Source organism: Callospermophilus lateralis, chromosome 2 (genome assembly GCF_048772815.1).
Source record: "Callospermophilus lateralis isolate mCalLat2 chromosome 2, mCalLat2.hap1, whole genome shotgun sequence".
Taxonomy (NCBI): Eukaryota; Metazoa; Chordata; class Mammalia; order Rodentia; family Sciuridae; genus Callospermophilus; species Callospermophilus lateralis.
In genome coordinates this window covers 36264531-36280414 of record NC_135306.1, presented here as the reverse complement: position 1 = coordinate 36280414, position 15884 = coordinate 36264531, and the positions used below count along the sequence as shown (strand labels likewise).

Below are 15884 nucleotides of genomic sequence, written 5' to 3'. Positions count from 1 at the left end.
TACCAGGGATCAAACCAAGGGGTACTTAAACACTGAACCACCCAGGGGTGCTTAACCACTTAGCCACATCCCCCACTCTTTTTATATTTTATTTAGAGACAGGGTCTTGCTGAGTTGCTCAGGGTCTCACCAAGTTGCTGAGGCTGGTTCTGAACTTGAGATCCTCCTGCCTCAGCCTCCCAGGACGCTGGAATTACAGGGATCACTGTGCCTGGCCTATTTCTTAAATTGCTAATGCACGGTGCTGAAAAATACAACTATTAGTACAGTTTTGGGCACTGCCTTGATTTGTGCTAAGATATTTTTTACCTTGTCAGTGCAAATGTTGACAATGTGACAAAGAAAATTAATATATTATTATTATGAAAATAATTTTGACTTCTGGACCCTGAAAGGGTCTTAGGGATCCCCAGTGGTCTGAGGGCCATATTTGAAGACCTACTGGTCTAATGGATATTATAACCTCTCCCCAGAAGTCTCCTAGGCTATCACCAGTGACAGGAACGTGAGTGGACACAGTTCCTGAGGACATGACAGGGAAGTAGCACCAGGAGTAAGCAGTTGTTCTGGTTCATAGCTGCAGTTCAGATTCTTGGATTGTCACTTGTCAGGGAGGTTGTAGAAGGGATTTGATCTCCAAGGTCCTTAACTCACGATGCTATGACACTGAATCTGGGGTTCAGGGACCACAGCAGTATGTACTGGAATTGCCAGTCTGTGCGTCAGAGAAGTGATAATGCATCTCAGTTTTCCAGTGCTTAGCATGGGCATGGCTTAGTAAATATTGAATGAATGAATCACAGGTGACATGGGTGTCGGTAGGAAGTTGGACTGCCCTGGGGAGGGCAAAGTATTTGCATCCACTTTAAACTTACTCTAATGCAGGGGAGTAGATGGTATTAGGCTATGTTTGTGTTCTATTTCGAGGGAGAAGTATTGTGGAAATAATATGCCTGGCAGTGGGATTGGCTAAAAATCATACATGAAAATAGTGGCTAACCAAGAGGATTGCCAGAGGGCCCATGCAGTATGGGCCCAGGGGTGTGAGTGTACAAGGAAGTGGAATCATGGAAGCACACATCATTTACCTCCTTGACATATCTCCTCATGGAACCTTCAGATGAGGCAAGCAGCTGGAGCAGGGCGACCACAATTAGCTAGCCACTAGGGGTGCTGTTCCCCTCCAACTAGAAAAGTCTCACACTTGGGCCAAGTTCCACCCTCTTTCCTTTTAGCATGATTCTTTTTTTTTTTAAGAGAGAATTTTTTAATATTTATTTTTTAGTTTTCGGTGGACACAAACATCTTTATTTGTATGTGGTGCTGAGGATCGAACCCAGTGCTGCGCACGTGCCAGGCGAGTGTGCTACAGCTTGAGCCACATCTCCAGCCCAGTTTTAGCATAATTCTATATTGGAATCTCCCCATCCCACTTAATAGTAGTACCACCCAGACAGCCTCAGGTTTTAACCAATTCTGTAACCACAGTTCTTTTAGGCTCAGACACATATTTTATAGGCTGCTTATTTTTAGCAAAGATGCTTTGAAAATTCAATTTGGTGAGGGATTAGACCTGTCATATACTCTTTAAGTAGTTACGAAGAACAAAGTATCCTGGTAGCCACAAAGAGCAGTGGCAGCTGTTATCCTAGTGACAGAAGACAACACTTGGTGAAGCTCAGGCACTGGCCAATGAAATGGAGACAACAGGAAAGTGACTTCTGAGGCACAGCTTCCTAACTAGGATGACTTTAGGGATTTGAGTGCAAAAAGGAGGAAGAGGTCTGAGGGGGCAGATGCTCCTGTCTCTCCCAACTCCTACTTTGATCCAGATCAAGCTGGGTGACAGAACTCAGTCCCTTGCTCTTCCCTGCTGTCCAGGAATAAATGTTATATCTCTTCAAGAAGCCAAGCAGGGATTTGTAGGTAGAATATCTTTATTGGAGCATGACCTGTTGGGGGTTAACAACCCTGCAGCCCCATAGGTGGCTGGGGTTGGGGATAGATAGTATCAAAAAAGATGAGCTGAGCTGATGAGGCTGTGGGGACTGGCTGGAAGCTGCTGGCAGGGTGGAACGGGCTGGAGCCCTGGCAGGTTCAGACTGAGGTACAGCAGCGTTAATAATACTCTTGGAGCGTTAATACTCTGGGAAGGGGTAGGCACTTAGGGGCCCCAGGGCATGAAGGCACTTGGAATCAGGATAGGGGCAGGGGATGTGCAGTGGGACTGGGCAGGGCCAGGCCCGGGGTTTGGCAGGCACTTTGGGGAGTGCTGGGGTTGGGCAGGTTGGGCCCTGACAGCCCAGAAGGCTTTGGTTGTGGCAGGCACAGTCTCTGGGCTGGGTCTGCATAAATAGAAGTGGCATCCCTTAGTGCTCATCTCGAAGCTCTGAAGGTAGGAACTTGTACTGCTGCTGCCGGATCTGGGCCAGCTTCTTCCGAGCCTCCTCCAGCTCTCTTTCCTTCCGGAGCATCTCTTCTTGCGCTGCAATGATCTGAGGGACACAAGGCCAAGATCGGTTTGGTCAGTATTTTCATTAGGGGCAGAGCATGGGTGGGGCAGTGTGAGCAACAGAACTACCCTCCTGCCTGAGAGTGGCTCACCTGGGCAATACCCCCAACCATCTTCTCCTTCACCACCACCGTCTCATTCTCCTGGTCTTCAAAGGCTGCAGCCTTTTGGGCTGCCTTCACCAGATTATCTGAGGCTCGCTTCACTGCATTGCCTGCAGCCTGAGCATGGAGAAAGCAGCATGAGTTAGAACTCAGGAGCCCAGCTGAGAGTCCCTAATTTCCTCATAGAAATGTACATCTCAGCAGCCCCAAGATGGCAGCCACCATGAAGAAGGCAGCTGCAGAAGATATCAATGTTACTTTTGAAGATCAGCAAAAGAAAAACAAATTTGCCCGGAATACAAATAGAATACAAAAAGCTAAAGGAAGAAATAGAAGTAAAAAAGAAACTACTCCAAAATTTAGAAGATGCCTGTGATGACACCTGAGGGACACAGGGCCAAGATGTTTGCAGATAATGACTGCTTAATGATACCTTATCAAACTGGGGATGTTTTCATTAGCCATCATCAAGAGGAAACACAGGAAATGTTAGAGGAAGCAAAGAAAAATTTGCAAGAAGAACTTGATGCCTTAGAATCCAGAGTGGAATCAATTCAGTGGGTGTTAGCAGATTTGAAAGTTCAGTTATATGCAAAATTTGGCAGCAACATAAATCTTGAAGCTGATGAAAGTTAACATTTTATAATACTTTATTTGTTTAATTAAACTTGAATATTTTTTAAAATGAAAAAAGGAAAACTTTCTCTTTTTAAACTTTTCATTTATTTAATGGAAACTTGCCTATTTTCACATGTCGTGCTTATTTATTTTATATACTTGAAAATGTATTTTGCATAACTGTTATATTAATCTTAGGGGCTTTATGTCACGTTATTAAAATCGGTTAAGGGCTGGGGATATAGCTTAGTTGGTAGAGTGCTTGCATTGCATGCACAAGGCCCTGGGTTCGATCCCCAGCACCAAAAAAAAAAAAAAAAAAAAAAATGTATGTCTCAGCATCTCAGGAGTGACAGTTGAATGAAGTATAACCCAAGGAACAATGGGATGGTCAGAATTCCTCACCTGAAGCCGCTTCATTGCCTCAGAGTCCTGGTCAGCCTTGACCTTGCAGGCCACAAGGAGTTGGGCTGTGGAGGCTGCTACCTGTTTGGCAGAGGAGATGAGCTTCTCCTGGCTGGCATGGCCTTGGACAGCTGCATTGGCTGCCTCGCACAGATTGTTGGTGGCTGCTGCCACCATCCGGGCCTACAGCAGGGAGAGTTAGATGAAAATATGCCTCTTGCCCTGGTCCATCCCTCCTCCAGCCTTTTATGCCTCCCCAACTTGAGACCCAGAATGTGTAGTATACTCACAGCAGAAATAAGACCCTGGGACCACTGCCCATCGTCCAGTGCATTGGCTGGAATGGCGCCCACCTGTGGAGGAAGAAGGAGTGCCCGTTAGACCTGTGCTCTCCTTATGTCAAGCCTCTCAGGTAAGAATATGGTGTGAATGACAAAGCTGTCTCCCTGCTCTCATTATTATTATTTGTGGTACCAAGTGTACCAAGGATTTAGTCAAGGGGCCTTCTACTACTGAGCCAGCTATTTATTTATTTATTCATTTATTGGATACTAGGAATCAAATGCAGGGGCATTCAACTGAGCCACATCCCCAGCCCTATTTTTTTTTAGCTGTAGAGGGACACAATACCTTTATTATTTATTTATTTATTTTTATGTGGTGGTGCTGAGGATTGAACCCAATGCCCTCACATGTGCTAGGCAAGCACTCTATCACTGAGCTACAGCCCCAGCCCTATTTTGTTTTTTGGGGGGATTTTTTTTTTGGTACCAGGGTTTGAAGTCAGGGGGGCACTCAACCACTGAACCATATTCCCCAGGCCCATTTTGTATTTTATTTAGAGAGAGGGTCTCACCGAGAAGTTTAGCACCTTGCTGTTGCTGAGGCTGGCTTTGATTTTGCTCTCCTCCTGCTTCACCCTCCAGATCTGCTGGACTTTTTTTTATTTTCAGACAGGGTCTCCCTAAATTGCTCAGGCCTTGAAATTACGATTCTCCCACCTCAGTCTCCCAAACAGCCTGGATTCTAGGTGTGCACCACTGCACCTGGATTCTGGGTATTAATATTTTAAGTATTTACCTTTCCTTGGGCGACCAGTTCTCTCTGGGCAGCTGATGCGGCCTTTACCAGTGCACTGGTAGCTGCTGCGATGGACTTGGCAGCTTCTAATATCTGTTCCTCAAAGTTCAAGGACTCATCTGCCTCCTACAACAAAGACATATAAGTTGCAGGCAGAGACAAAAATTCAGGAGACCAAAGGTGGGGACTTTCTGCCATTGGAGGGGTGTGGGGAGGGGAAAGCACTGACCTTGGGTTTGGCCCGGGGCTTCAGCTGCTCTAGCTTTTTGGCTGCAGCCTCAATGGCAGCTGCCGCTCCCAGGAGCTCATTTTCAGCAATGACTGTGGGATCCTCAGGGTCTACCCACTCTGTTCCTGATGGGATGAAGGGGAAAGGAGGAGGCTAAGGTAGAGCAGGGGGGTCAGAAGCACTGGAAAACTTGGTTAGTACCACTAGGTCCTGGCACCTGTGGGGACTATGTTAGCTCAGAGATATCTAACCAGGAAGCAGAGATCATACCATTGTAAGGCTTTCCCCTCCCCCCTCCCAGTCCCTGGTCATTTCTCACCCTTCATGGCCTCAGCAGCCTGTATGAGCTCAGTGACTGAACCAGCCACCCGTTTTGAGTGTCCTGTCAATTGCTGCTTCAGTTCTGGGTTTGGCTTCTGCAAGGTCTGAGGGGGCAGGAAACAAAAAGTAAAACATCTTAGATTCCACTCTGATCTATGAAGCAGGGCAGACCATGCCACCACCCCATCCCTAAGCATTCCACAGCACAGCCCTCAAACATCATGCTGCCTATCCAAGTATACTCCGTGCATCATGCTGCACACATGGTGAGGAGCAGGGCTTTGTCACTTACCGGCTGACAAGAAGCAGCAAGGAGAATGATGAAATAAAAAGACAGATGATGAAGGTGGGAAGAGACAAGAGGAAGAAGAGGAAGTAAGAGGGAGAAACAAAGACAATAAGAATGATAGGGCCCCAGAGAAAGGGAGTTTTGGAAACAAGAATGGATTTGGGAAATAGATGGCAGAGTATGGAGGGAATTTAAAGAAAAAATAAGAGTTGGGTTTGAGCCTTGTGGGAAGAAGACTATGTATTCAGGGAGGCTGGGATGATGAGCAAACAATGCCCTCCTTACCAGCAGCACATGGTCCAGCAATTCCAGGTAGCCATTGGCACATTCTCGGCCATAGTGCAGGGCCCGAAGCCGTACATCAGGGGCTACTTCTGGGTGATAAGCTGCTTCCTGTCCCCAGAGTAATATATTAGCTTTAGGATTCCATAGATCTCCAGGCCTCCCAAGTCCCTGCAGTTTTATGGCCCTCATATTCTTCCCCAAGGCTACCTCACTATTAGCATTCCTACCTTGCAAGCCCGAAGCATATCTGCAATAGCACGACGGCTCAGATTGGCTGTAGCAATGACATCTTCCTGTCGACAAGAATTGCCAGCAGCAACAGCTTTGGCTGTTGCCATGGTAATACCCTTGGTCATTCTGATGAAATCTTCTGGGGTAGAGGTCTTGGCAGGTGGCTCTGGGGAACAGAAAACCTGTTGGAGCAGAATAAGAAGAAAGATTTTACAGTGACTGAGACTGTAAGACAATGTCATACTCTATGCTCATGTGATTTGCTCAATCATCTGTGATTGTTCAGCAAACATTCCTTGAGTATTTATTGGAGGTTAAGTCCTTGTGGACATTTGTACATAGCTAATGGAATTGAAGGCAGCTGACTGATGTTTCTAATGAAGTGACTGGGGGAGAGTTTGTTTGAAATGAAAATAGAGGCTTCTGGCTGGGGACGTAGCTCAGTGGAAAAGCATGTGCTTAGCATCTACAAGGCTCTGGGTACAACTCCTAGCACTGAAAAAACAAAGAAACAAAGAAAAAAAAAAAGTCAGAGCAAAGCAAGTAGAAAAGCCTACAGCTGGCAAGAGCCTGGCATGCTCTTAGAACTGATAAGAGTCCAGAGGAATAGGGGCACAGGAAGCAGAAGAGTGGGATGTTGGCAGAGGCCCAACAGTAGTGGGTTTTAAGCAGTGAAGTAACATAATCTTATTTAAGGTCAGGATTGAACCCAGGATCTCAAGCATGCTAGGCAAGCACTCTACCATTAAGCTCTATCACCAGCGCTAATTTAAAAATTTAAAAGATAATTTGGGCTACTATAGAAAGAATAGATTGGAGGGGCAAGTGCTGAAATGTGGAGATCAGATAGATACTATTGCATGAATTCGGCTAAGGACTGTTGATGATCTGGACAAGGCAGGGGTGGTAGAAGAGATGGGGAAGAGACAAAGTGAGATCTATCTGGAGGGAGAACTAACAAGAATTGCTAATGAACTTAGATAAAGAGAATGAAAGATTTTTAGATGTTAAAGCTGGGTTTCTAGCTTTAGAAAATGAGTTATTCAAAATTTCCATTTACTGGGTTGGAGAAGACTAGGAAAGGACTAGGTTTGGAAGGCAGAAAGTTGAGAGTTTCAATTTGGATATCTGGTGAAAACAGAGCATCAGAAAGATGAGGAGACAGGAAAGTGGTAGAGGCTGAAAGCAGGGAGAAGACTGGTACAACAGGCAAAGTGAAGGAGAGAAAATGAAAGTCTGAACAAGAGGGCAGACAATGGGGCTAGAGGGGAGGAATGAAAGGAAAAGGGCATGAAAGCAGTGCTGGTGCATACCTACAATCCCAGTGACTAGAGAGGCACAGGCAGGAGGATCAAGTTCAAGGCCAGCCTCAACAACTTGATAATATCAAGACCTTGTTTCAAAATAAAAATTAAAAGGGCTAGGGATTGGGCTGAGGTTGTGGCTCAGTGCTCACCTAGCATATGCAAGGCCCTGGGTTTGATCCTCAGCACCACATAAAAATAAATAAAATAAAGGTATTGTGTCCAACTACAACTAATATATATGTATTTGTTTATATAGCTAGGGATTTAGCGATAAAGTACCCTTGAATTCTATCCCCAGTACTGCAGGGGGATGGTGGTAGAGAAAGCTAGAAAGGAAAAGGGACTAGAGAAGAGGAGTGGAAGGGTTTTGCAATGGCCTGGATGTGGTGAATAAGTTGGAAATCAAGGATGTTTGAGAACTCTTCATGATTTAAGGTTATGACCACTGTTTATAGAGGTGGCCTTGAGGCAGAACTGCATGGAGGCGGGGTGGGGATGTGGCTCAAGCAGTAGCGCGCTTGCCTGGCATGCGTGCGGCCCGGGTTCGATCCTCAGCACCATATAAAAAATAAAATAAAGATGTTGTGTCCGCCGAAAACTAAAAATATAAATATTAAAAAATTAAAAAAAAAAAAAAAAAGAACTGCATGGAGGCACTGCATCCAGGTGGTGATATCAAACAGGTAGTTGAGATGAACAAAGAACAGGAAGTCAGCTTAAAGAATGAAAATGAAAATGATTAAACTCACCCAAGATTGGAATAGAGAAAAAAGGCTATTTTTTACAATTCTGGAAAGGCCTCTGCATTTACTAGGTTGAAGGTGATCCAATGATGGCTACTAAAATGACGTTTAAGCAGCAAGAGAAAAGCCAGTATCAAGAAAGCCAAAAGCAGAGAGAATTTCAAAGAGATGTTTATTAACAGAGTCAAATACTATGGAAATGTTTGAAGAGAATAAAGATCAAAAAGAGATCACTGAATGTAGCAACTAAGAGGCCTGTGGAGAATGGAGAAAATGGGAAGATGGTGGTGAAAGCAAATAGCTATCAAATGCTAAGGAATCAATAAGAAGGGAAAGACAAGAAGTTTGGCAATAAGAATGTTTTAACTATATTTGTGAATGTGAGGTACGTGTTTACAGTCTATCATGTTCCCTCTCTCTGACCCTAGTTTGTGATGCCCAGACTTCTTGTGCTCACCGCCAGTTCCTGCCGTATGTGTTCTGTGGTTGCCTCCAGGGCCCGGGTGCCTTTGGTGGCTTCATCTTCCACAGCTTTCACTGTCTTGAGCAGTGATGTCACATTGGTCACCATCACCTAAGAGCATCAAAGAGTGGGGGGAGGGGATCACTTTAAAATAACAGGAAGAAGTGCATTAATCACCCCCATCCTGATAGTGCTCCTCATTCCCTTCAACCTTGGCAGAATTCTTCAGCTGCCACACTGCAGGATCATCCCCAACTTTGCCAGCTGCAGCCTTTGTTGCACTGATGAGGTCTCCCAGGGCCTTGGCTACATCCTTCACTGCATTGATCAGCACCACCTGTGTAAAAGAGAGGTGGCTCTGGTCTATGGGAGAAGGAAGAGGAGCAGGAAGTAGTTCTAGCCAGAATTAGGGATATCAGGTGTAGATACCTGGGTCTCAGGGTCCTCAGCTCCCAAGCTGGCTGCACCAAGCTTGACCACATCAGCAAGGCGGGTGATGGTGGCAACAGAAGACTGGGCAGCCTGTGCCAACTTTTCCTGGCTCCCGGCTGCATTCTGCACCAGGACCTTGGTATCCTCCACCAGCACCTTTGCAGTCTTCAGAATGCCCTCCCTGAGGAAGGGTCCAGCCTAGTCAGCTCTTCTCAGATCTGACTGCCCACTTGAGCTGACCCAGAGTTCCCAGACTAGGTTTGTTCCCAAACAAGCTAATGATATCCTGCCTTTTTCTGGCCCTATGTCCCAACCTGGGTGCTTCCCTCAGGCCAGTTCCCTCCTCACCGATGGTCAGCAAAAGTTTCAGCACCCTCACGGTTGAGCGTGCCAGCAGTAGCAAACATGATGGTGGTGTCGAGGTCGGCGATAATACCAGACACAGCACTGGCTGCTGTGATGCAGGCCTGGGTGCCACGATTCCCAGCCTGGAGTGCAGCCAGGACATGGGAGACCTGGGATAGGGAAAGTTACATGGTGCCACGTATAAGGGAAAGGTCATCCATGCTTGGAAGAAGAAACAAAAGGAAAGGGCTGGGAAGGCCAGAGGAGTGTGGAAAAGACCTCAGGTTGGGGAGCCAGCCCTGCAGCCCATGGTCACCTTCTCAGACACTCTCCGGGCACACTCAATGAGTTCTTTCTTGGTGTAGGCATCACTGGGGCTGCACTGCAGGGCACCTGCCTTGGTGACCAGAGCAGCACAGCCATGGCCCAGCTCCTGTACTCGGTGCTTGATGTGGGCACCTATCTGTGAGCAGGGGGAAAGATGGATTTTACAAGGGGCACTTAGGGCACCTTCACAGTATTTAGAAGAGTAACCAAGGATATTAGGATCACTGACTAATGGAATTGTGGAGAAAAGCTGCCAGCACACTCTTCTGGTTTCATGTCCTTTAAGCGGAGGTCACCTCGTACACATGGAAAACAATAGCATGTAGGCACCAACTGGTGAGGTTGTGTTAAGCACAGTGAGGAGGAGGAGAGAAGCACTTTGTACTTGAGGGGTTGGACCAGAGGGCTGTGGATTACAATTTGGCCTGTATGGGACTGTGGTAGGTCTGGGGTTGGGGATTAGGTGTGTCCGGGTAAGATCCAATTACTTGCTTTCTTGGAAAGCCAGGAGCTTAGGGAAGGATGAGCGCCATGAGTTTACAACAAGGAAGAGCTAAGAAGGGATAGTGCCAGTATAGACTTGTAGAAGAGAAGCAGAGGGTTGGCAGAGGCAAGAGAGGCAGGGCTGAGAAGTCCTTAGAACTTGAGCTATCTCCTTTATTCTTGTGACTGAAGGCTTTGATCTCCTCTGTCCCTATGTAGAGCCCTGATCACTCTTTAGTAGAGGGGCCCTGAGGGCATGTTCCCTTTTCTACCAGATTAGATAAAGTCAGTGGGACAACCCTAGAGGCTGACAGATGGGAACAAAGGGCATGCCCCAGGGATTTCCTGTGAGGGGGTCAGGGAAGGTCAGAGCTGCCTCCATGTTTACCTCTTCATTTTCAGCAGCCACAGCTGCAGGCTTGGCCTGCAAGGCCAGCCGGCCATAGTCACTGGTCAGCTGGTTGGCCAGAGGGCCTAGCTCCTCAGGACTGGTGTTTGACTTGGTTACCTAATGATAACAGAAAAAGTCATGTTCTATCTAAACTCAACTCTCCAAGGGCAGTCCATTTACAATCTCCTAAACTCACCATCTCCTGAACAGTGACTGCAATGGCCTTGGCTGTCCGCACCATAGTTGTTTGGTAATCCACGAAGGAACCTTCTGGTTCACCCATTGGTCCTTCATCTAGCTGAGTGGGGGAGTGGGGCAAGGGGGAAGATTATCAGGGTCTCTGGCACTGCTCAAGGTCCCAGGCCAGGATAACCTCCATACCCACAGGGACCCAGGAGTCTAACCTGGTTGATGGCCTGAGTAATGGAGTCCACCATGCCGCCAACAACCCCTGCAGCGCTGGCTGCCTCATTCAGGGTGGTTGTTAGGTCCTCTACAGCCTCTGTCATCATCTGCACAGCTTCCTCCAGGGCTTCCTGGGTGTGAGCTGCTTGCTGTGGGGCACAGTGAGTTAGTGGAAGGGAACCCTATTATTCCTGCTCTTCCCACTCTCCCTCCCCCTCACTACCTTGGGGTTACCACCAGCCTCCTTGGCAGTGTACAGCAACTGAAGGGCAGACTCTGCCAAGGTTTTAGTCTGGTCCAGAAGCGCCATCTGCTGCGGGTGGCTCAGAGTCTTGGAGGCAGCACCCACTGCAGCCAGGGTGAGTGGCTCAAAGTATTGGGCCATCTGGGACACCTGAGGCAAGGGGTTAGAATGGGGTCAAGTACTCTCTCTTACCTTCCCCACCAGGACTCCTCACAGATCTTCCTAGGTACCTTGTGTCCCAGCTGGGAGGCTTCAGCTCTGGCCGCACTGGCCAGTGGCTCGATAAGATGGGATATCTCCTGCACTGCAGTGAGCATCTGGGTGTGCAAGGCCTGGGGAAGCAAGTGTATATCAGCTCTGATTGTGACCTGTTGTAGGATCCTGTGGTGCACAGAACCCTACTCTTCCAACTATTTTTTTTTTTTTTTGGTACCAGGGATTGAACCCAAGGGTACTTAACCACAGAACCACAACCCCAACCCTTTTTTAAAATTTTTATTTTGAGATAGGATCTTGCTAAGTTGCTTAGGTTTAGATAAGCCACTGAGGCTGGCCTTGAACTTGGTGATCCTTCTGTCTCAGGTGTGAACCACCATGCTTGGCTTCCAACATTTTTTTGTGGTACTGGAGGCTGAACCCAGGGCATTATGCACAATAAGCACATACTCAACCCCTGAGCTACGCCCTGGCCCCACTCTTCTTCCCATACAGAACTTCCTAATCCTGCTGGACATGTTTCAGCTCTTTGATGTCTTTGTGAAGCCCAATCTCTGACTCCCTATCTTCCTGGAGTCTGATGTCTTCCTTTTCATGTAAACTTTCCCCTTACCTCTTGAGAGATTCCTTCACGAGGAGCAAGCTGCTGGCTGACTGCAGCAAGGGAAGCCTGGTCTAAGTCCCGTAGACAGCTGTTCAGAGCTGCAATGGCCGTCTCACATTCCAGCTGCCCTGGGGCCTTGTCCCTGTAGATGCATCACAGGTTCCATACCAAGAACATCTCCCTTAAACAGGGCTAGTCTATCTCCTCCATGAATTCCCCAAATTTGGAGTAAAAGGTGTCATTCAACCCTACTCCATCTAACTGTATCTAAGTGCCCACCTCCTCCATTCTGCCATGTTTGTCCCCCAGCCGCACCAGTTCTGCACCTCACAGTACCTCATGCTTGTAATAAGCTTCTTGATGGAGTCTGAGACAGTTCGGGAGTGGCCGGCCAGCACTGACCAGCGTGGGGGGTCCCGAGGATTGACTGCAAGGGCCCGGGCTGTCTGGATGAGTCCCCCAGCACTCTCCAACATTGTCTTGGCAGAGATCACAATGGGCTCCATGGCAGCCCGGCCCTAGGGAGAGGGGAGCAGAGAGATTAGTCTCACAGTACCCCAGAAGATGAGGTGACATGTTAGGTCTGTCAGTTCTCTCTTCACTTTGTCTCACCTCAGGGCTGATCTGGGCAGGGATGCTGGAGAACTCAGGGTTTGATGCAAAGGCACTCAGATTGTCCACAGCCTCCAGCAGAGGGGCTGTTGCTGCCCTACACTGGGCACGGTTCTCTTCTGTAAAGGCCCCATCTAATGCCTGGAAATGACAGGAAGGTCCTGAGGATTCAGTTTGTAGACATAGAAAGTGAAGCCCATACCTCCCTCCAGAGCTTAAAATATTAGGAGACTGGCAGTAGCCACTGGAATAGGAAAGGGCTTAGGCTTAGTTAGAGGATCTGGCAGAAGGCCTCAGAGAATGAGTGGGAGACTGAGGGGGAGAAACCAGGGCAGATCAGGGAGATGATAAAATTCAATCACTGGAAACCTTGATGGTCTTGACAAGATTGGCTGTGCTATTGGCCACCTCCTTGGCTGATTGTACAAACTGGCGTTTGGCGGTAGGATTGGCTGTACGGGCAGAAGCCAGGCGGCAGCTGTTACACAGCGCAGAGGTGTGTTTGGCCACAATGGTGGCTGCAGAGAGCACCTGAGAAGACAGAGATATGGAAAACTCATGACAAGGGCAGGAGAGAAGTGCACATACCAAAGGAGAAGCCATTTTAAGGTTGGAGGATGGAGAACAATGTTCTTGGATGTCTAAATAGGAAAGACACAGTCATCAGATAAGTCGAGATTGGAAACAGAGATACCTAAAGATGAACTGAGGCAGTAGGGAGGAGAAGATGAAAGACAGATACTTTAATGGAGAAAAACCAAAATAGGGCAACTGGGAGAATAATCTCAATCATCTGTAAGGAAGTTGTGAATTTAGCTAGAAGAATGATGAGAAATATGAGAGAAGACATTACCCAAGGAGAAGCTCTGTGCGGAAGGTTAGAGATGGGTCCCTCCCCTCTCCTCCCCACTTATGCTTCCTCTCCCTCTCTCCCCTTGAAGTCCAGACTGCTCTTTCCCAGACTTGCCCATGGTACCTGCTCCCTTGTGTTACCTGGGCCTGGGTACAGCCAGGCTCCCCCAAACTCTGACAGGCCATCTGAATTGCTTGGTTTGCCCTGGCAAACTGTGTGGGTTCCACCAGTCCTTGCTGTCCAGCTTGGCTGTTAGGGTCAGAGACGCCAACCAGATATGCTGCCTAAAGAGGGTGAGGAATAAAGATTGCAGGTCAGAAATGATTAGTGAAAGTAGGGACAGAAGGAAAGAGGAGTAAGTTTAGAGAATAGGGTTTATTTTTCTGAGTTCTACATAAGTGGAAATATAAAAATGAACAGTGGTTACACTGTAAAAAAAAAACAACCAAAAAACAAAAAACACCAAACTCCTGTTTTGCTAAATATTTTTTAAAATTTTCAGAAGATTAAAAAAGTAATTAAAAAAAAAAGCTAACAATAGCCAGGCACTGTGGTACATGCCTGTAATCCCAGTGGCTCTGGAGGCTGAGGCAGGAGGACCACAAGTTCAAAGCCAGCCTCAGCAAAAGTGAGGTGCTTACAACTCAGTGAGACCCTGTTCTAAATAAAATACAAAATAGGGCTGGGGATGTGGCTCAGTGGCCAAGGGTCCCTGAGTTTAATCTCCAATGCCAAAAAAAAAAAAAAAAAAAAAAAAAAAGCCAACAATAAAAAACACATACAAAGAATTTTAATGATTATCTGTTTAGAGGTGTGTGTATGTATGTGTGTGTTGGGTCCTACAGTGAAAAGTATAGCTTACTGTGAGTAATGGTGAAAAAGTTTCTCTCTCTTATCCCCCGATCCCACACATATAGGCAAAGTCTCTTTAAAGACAAAACTATGAAGGTTCTTAAGTTAATTAACACTGATGGCATCTCTAAGCTTCAGATATTTGAAAAACAGGAAGGGATGGGGATATACTGGATATAAAAAAGTTTTTTTGATTCATACCTCCATCAGTACATGAAAGCTTTGCTTTTTCCTGTTTATGTTTATCAGAAAGAAATGAAGAAACAAAAACAAAAAGATTTTCAAAAGCTAAGATACACAGAGCTGGGTATCCAAAATAATAGGACAATGGGAGGTGGAGTTTGGGGGAGTAGATGGTGGGCTTGCAGGGAGACACAAGTCTAAGAAGGACTCTCCAGCTAGTTTAAGGGTCAATGCATTAAAGTAAAACACTCTCCAAGCTACTTGATAATGTAGAAAATGTTAAAGTTAAATGGTAACTCAAGTGACTACAGATGTTGTTTCTGATACTATTTTAATAAAAAAAGACTTCACTTGGGCAGAGAGTGTGGTTCAGTGGTATAGCACTTGCTAGCATTCACGAGGCCCTGACTGTAATCTCTAGCCCCCCCATCCCCACTAATAATAAGCAAAACAAAACAACAAAGCAACCTCACAGATGGACAGTGTGATCATAACTACAGCTCAAGGTTTACAGCAATCAGAATTGTTGCTATTCAACAACTGCTGTTGAGTATCTCCCCCCTTCAGGAGGGGGAAACCCAGATTTCTTTTTTCTTTTCTTTTCTTTCTTTCTTTTTTAATATTTTAAAAATATATTTTAGTTGTTGATAGACCTTTATCTTAAACTCAGATTTTAAAGAGTTGGCTTTGTAGACACAAACTTCTTGATTTATGTACATGTGAGGGGAGACGGGGCAAGGAAAGTAGGAATTATTCCCAGAACCTGTTTCAAGGAAATAACCTGTGCAGCTGCTTCGGTGAAGCCACAGAGGGCCTTGGAAGCTGTGGCAATGGCCTCCCCAAATTCTGGCAGGTTTCCATTCTTGGCATTTTGGGAGATGCCAGTCATGGCCTCACCCAGCACCTGAGGAACAGAGAATATCAGGAGAGTTTGATGGTGTCATCTGAGCAGTAGGGCAGCATCCAGTTGGTACCATGTTCCTAGCCTCGTTCCTCCTGGGCTCCCAGCTGCATTTACCTTTGAGTTCTCCATGACACTGTCCAGGCAGCCAAAGTAGGACATATCATTGATGGGCTGGACTGGATTCTCCAGGAGTTCGCGGACTGTCTGTGTGAGTGGAAGGAGATAGGAAATACAAGACACCTCCCTCAGCCCCAAACCCAGAGCACCCTCCTCGAGCCTCTAACCCTAGCCAAGTGCTCACCTCCAATTCCCTCAGGGCGTTATCACACTCCTTCTGGCCTGGTGCCTGCTGAGTGCACATGGTGATGAGCTGGTTGATGCTATCAGTCACTGCCCTTGGGGGACAGAAAATTGAGTAAATAGGTGAATGGGTGAATAGGTGATCA

General features: G+C 46.7%; 1 protein-coding gene and 1 pseudogene across 2 annotated transcripts in view; one reads left to right on the top strand and one right to left on the bottom strand.

The window, feature by feature from the left end:
- Positions 1-1919: 1919 nt before the first annotated feature.
- Tln1 (talin 1) overlaps positions 1920-15884 on the bottom strand; it is a 33597-nt gene continuing 19632 nt past the window's right edge. For both annotated transcript variants that reach the window (XM_076845827.1, XM_076845828.1), the window contains exons 31-57: positions 15740-15833; positions 15553-15642; positions 15316-15438; positions 13640-13783; positions 13016-13177; positions 12647-12787; positions 12371-12552; positions 12044-12176; positions 11445-11546; positions 11194-11364; positions 10970-11119; positions 10762-10863; positions 10563-10682; positions 9681-9827; positions 9368-9534; positions 9017-9200; positions 8799-8924; positions 8582-8698; positions 6071-6256; positions 5844-5951; positions 5268-5373; positions 4949-5073; positions 4720-4845; positions 3930-3992; positions 3640-3822; positions 2605-2733; positions 1920-2495 (exon numbers count right to left, since the gene is read on the bottom strand). In XM_076845827.1, the coding sequence (XP_076701942.1) occupies positions 2370-2495; positions 2605-2733; positions 3640-3822; positions 3930-3992; positions 4720-4845; positions 4949-5073; positions 5268-5373; positions 5844-5951; positions 6071-6256; positions 8582-8698; positions 8799-8924; positions 9017-9200; positions 9368-9534; positions 9681-9827; positions 10563-10682; positions 10762-10863; positions 10970-11119; positions 11194-11364; positions 11445-11546; positions 12044-12176; positions 12371-12552; positions 12647-12787; positions 13016-13177; positions 13640-13783; positions 15316-15438; positions 15553-15642; positions 15740-15833 (3607 nt within the window). In that variant the 3' untranslated portion in view covers positions 1920-2369. The remainder of the gene's footprint in view (positions 2496-2604; positions 2734-3639; positions 3823-3929; positions 3993-4719; positions 4846-4948; positions 5074-5267; positions 5374-5843; positions 5952-6070; positions 6257-8581; positions 8699-8798; positions 8925-9016; positions 9201-9367; positions 9535-9680; positions 9828-10562; positions 10683-10761; positions 10864-10969; positions 11120-11193; positions 11365-11444; positions 11547-12043; positions 12177-12370; positions 12553-12646; positions 12788-13015; positions 13178-13639; positions 13784-15315; positions 15439-15552; positions 15643-15739; positions 15834-15884) is intronic.
- LOC143390853 (prefoldin subunit 4 pseudogene) lies at positions 2963-3252 on the top strand (annotated as a pseudogene).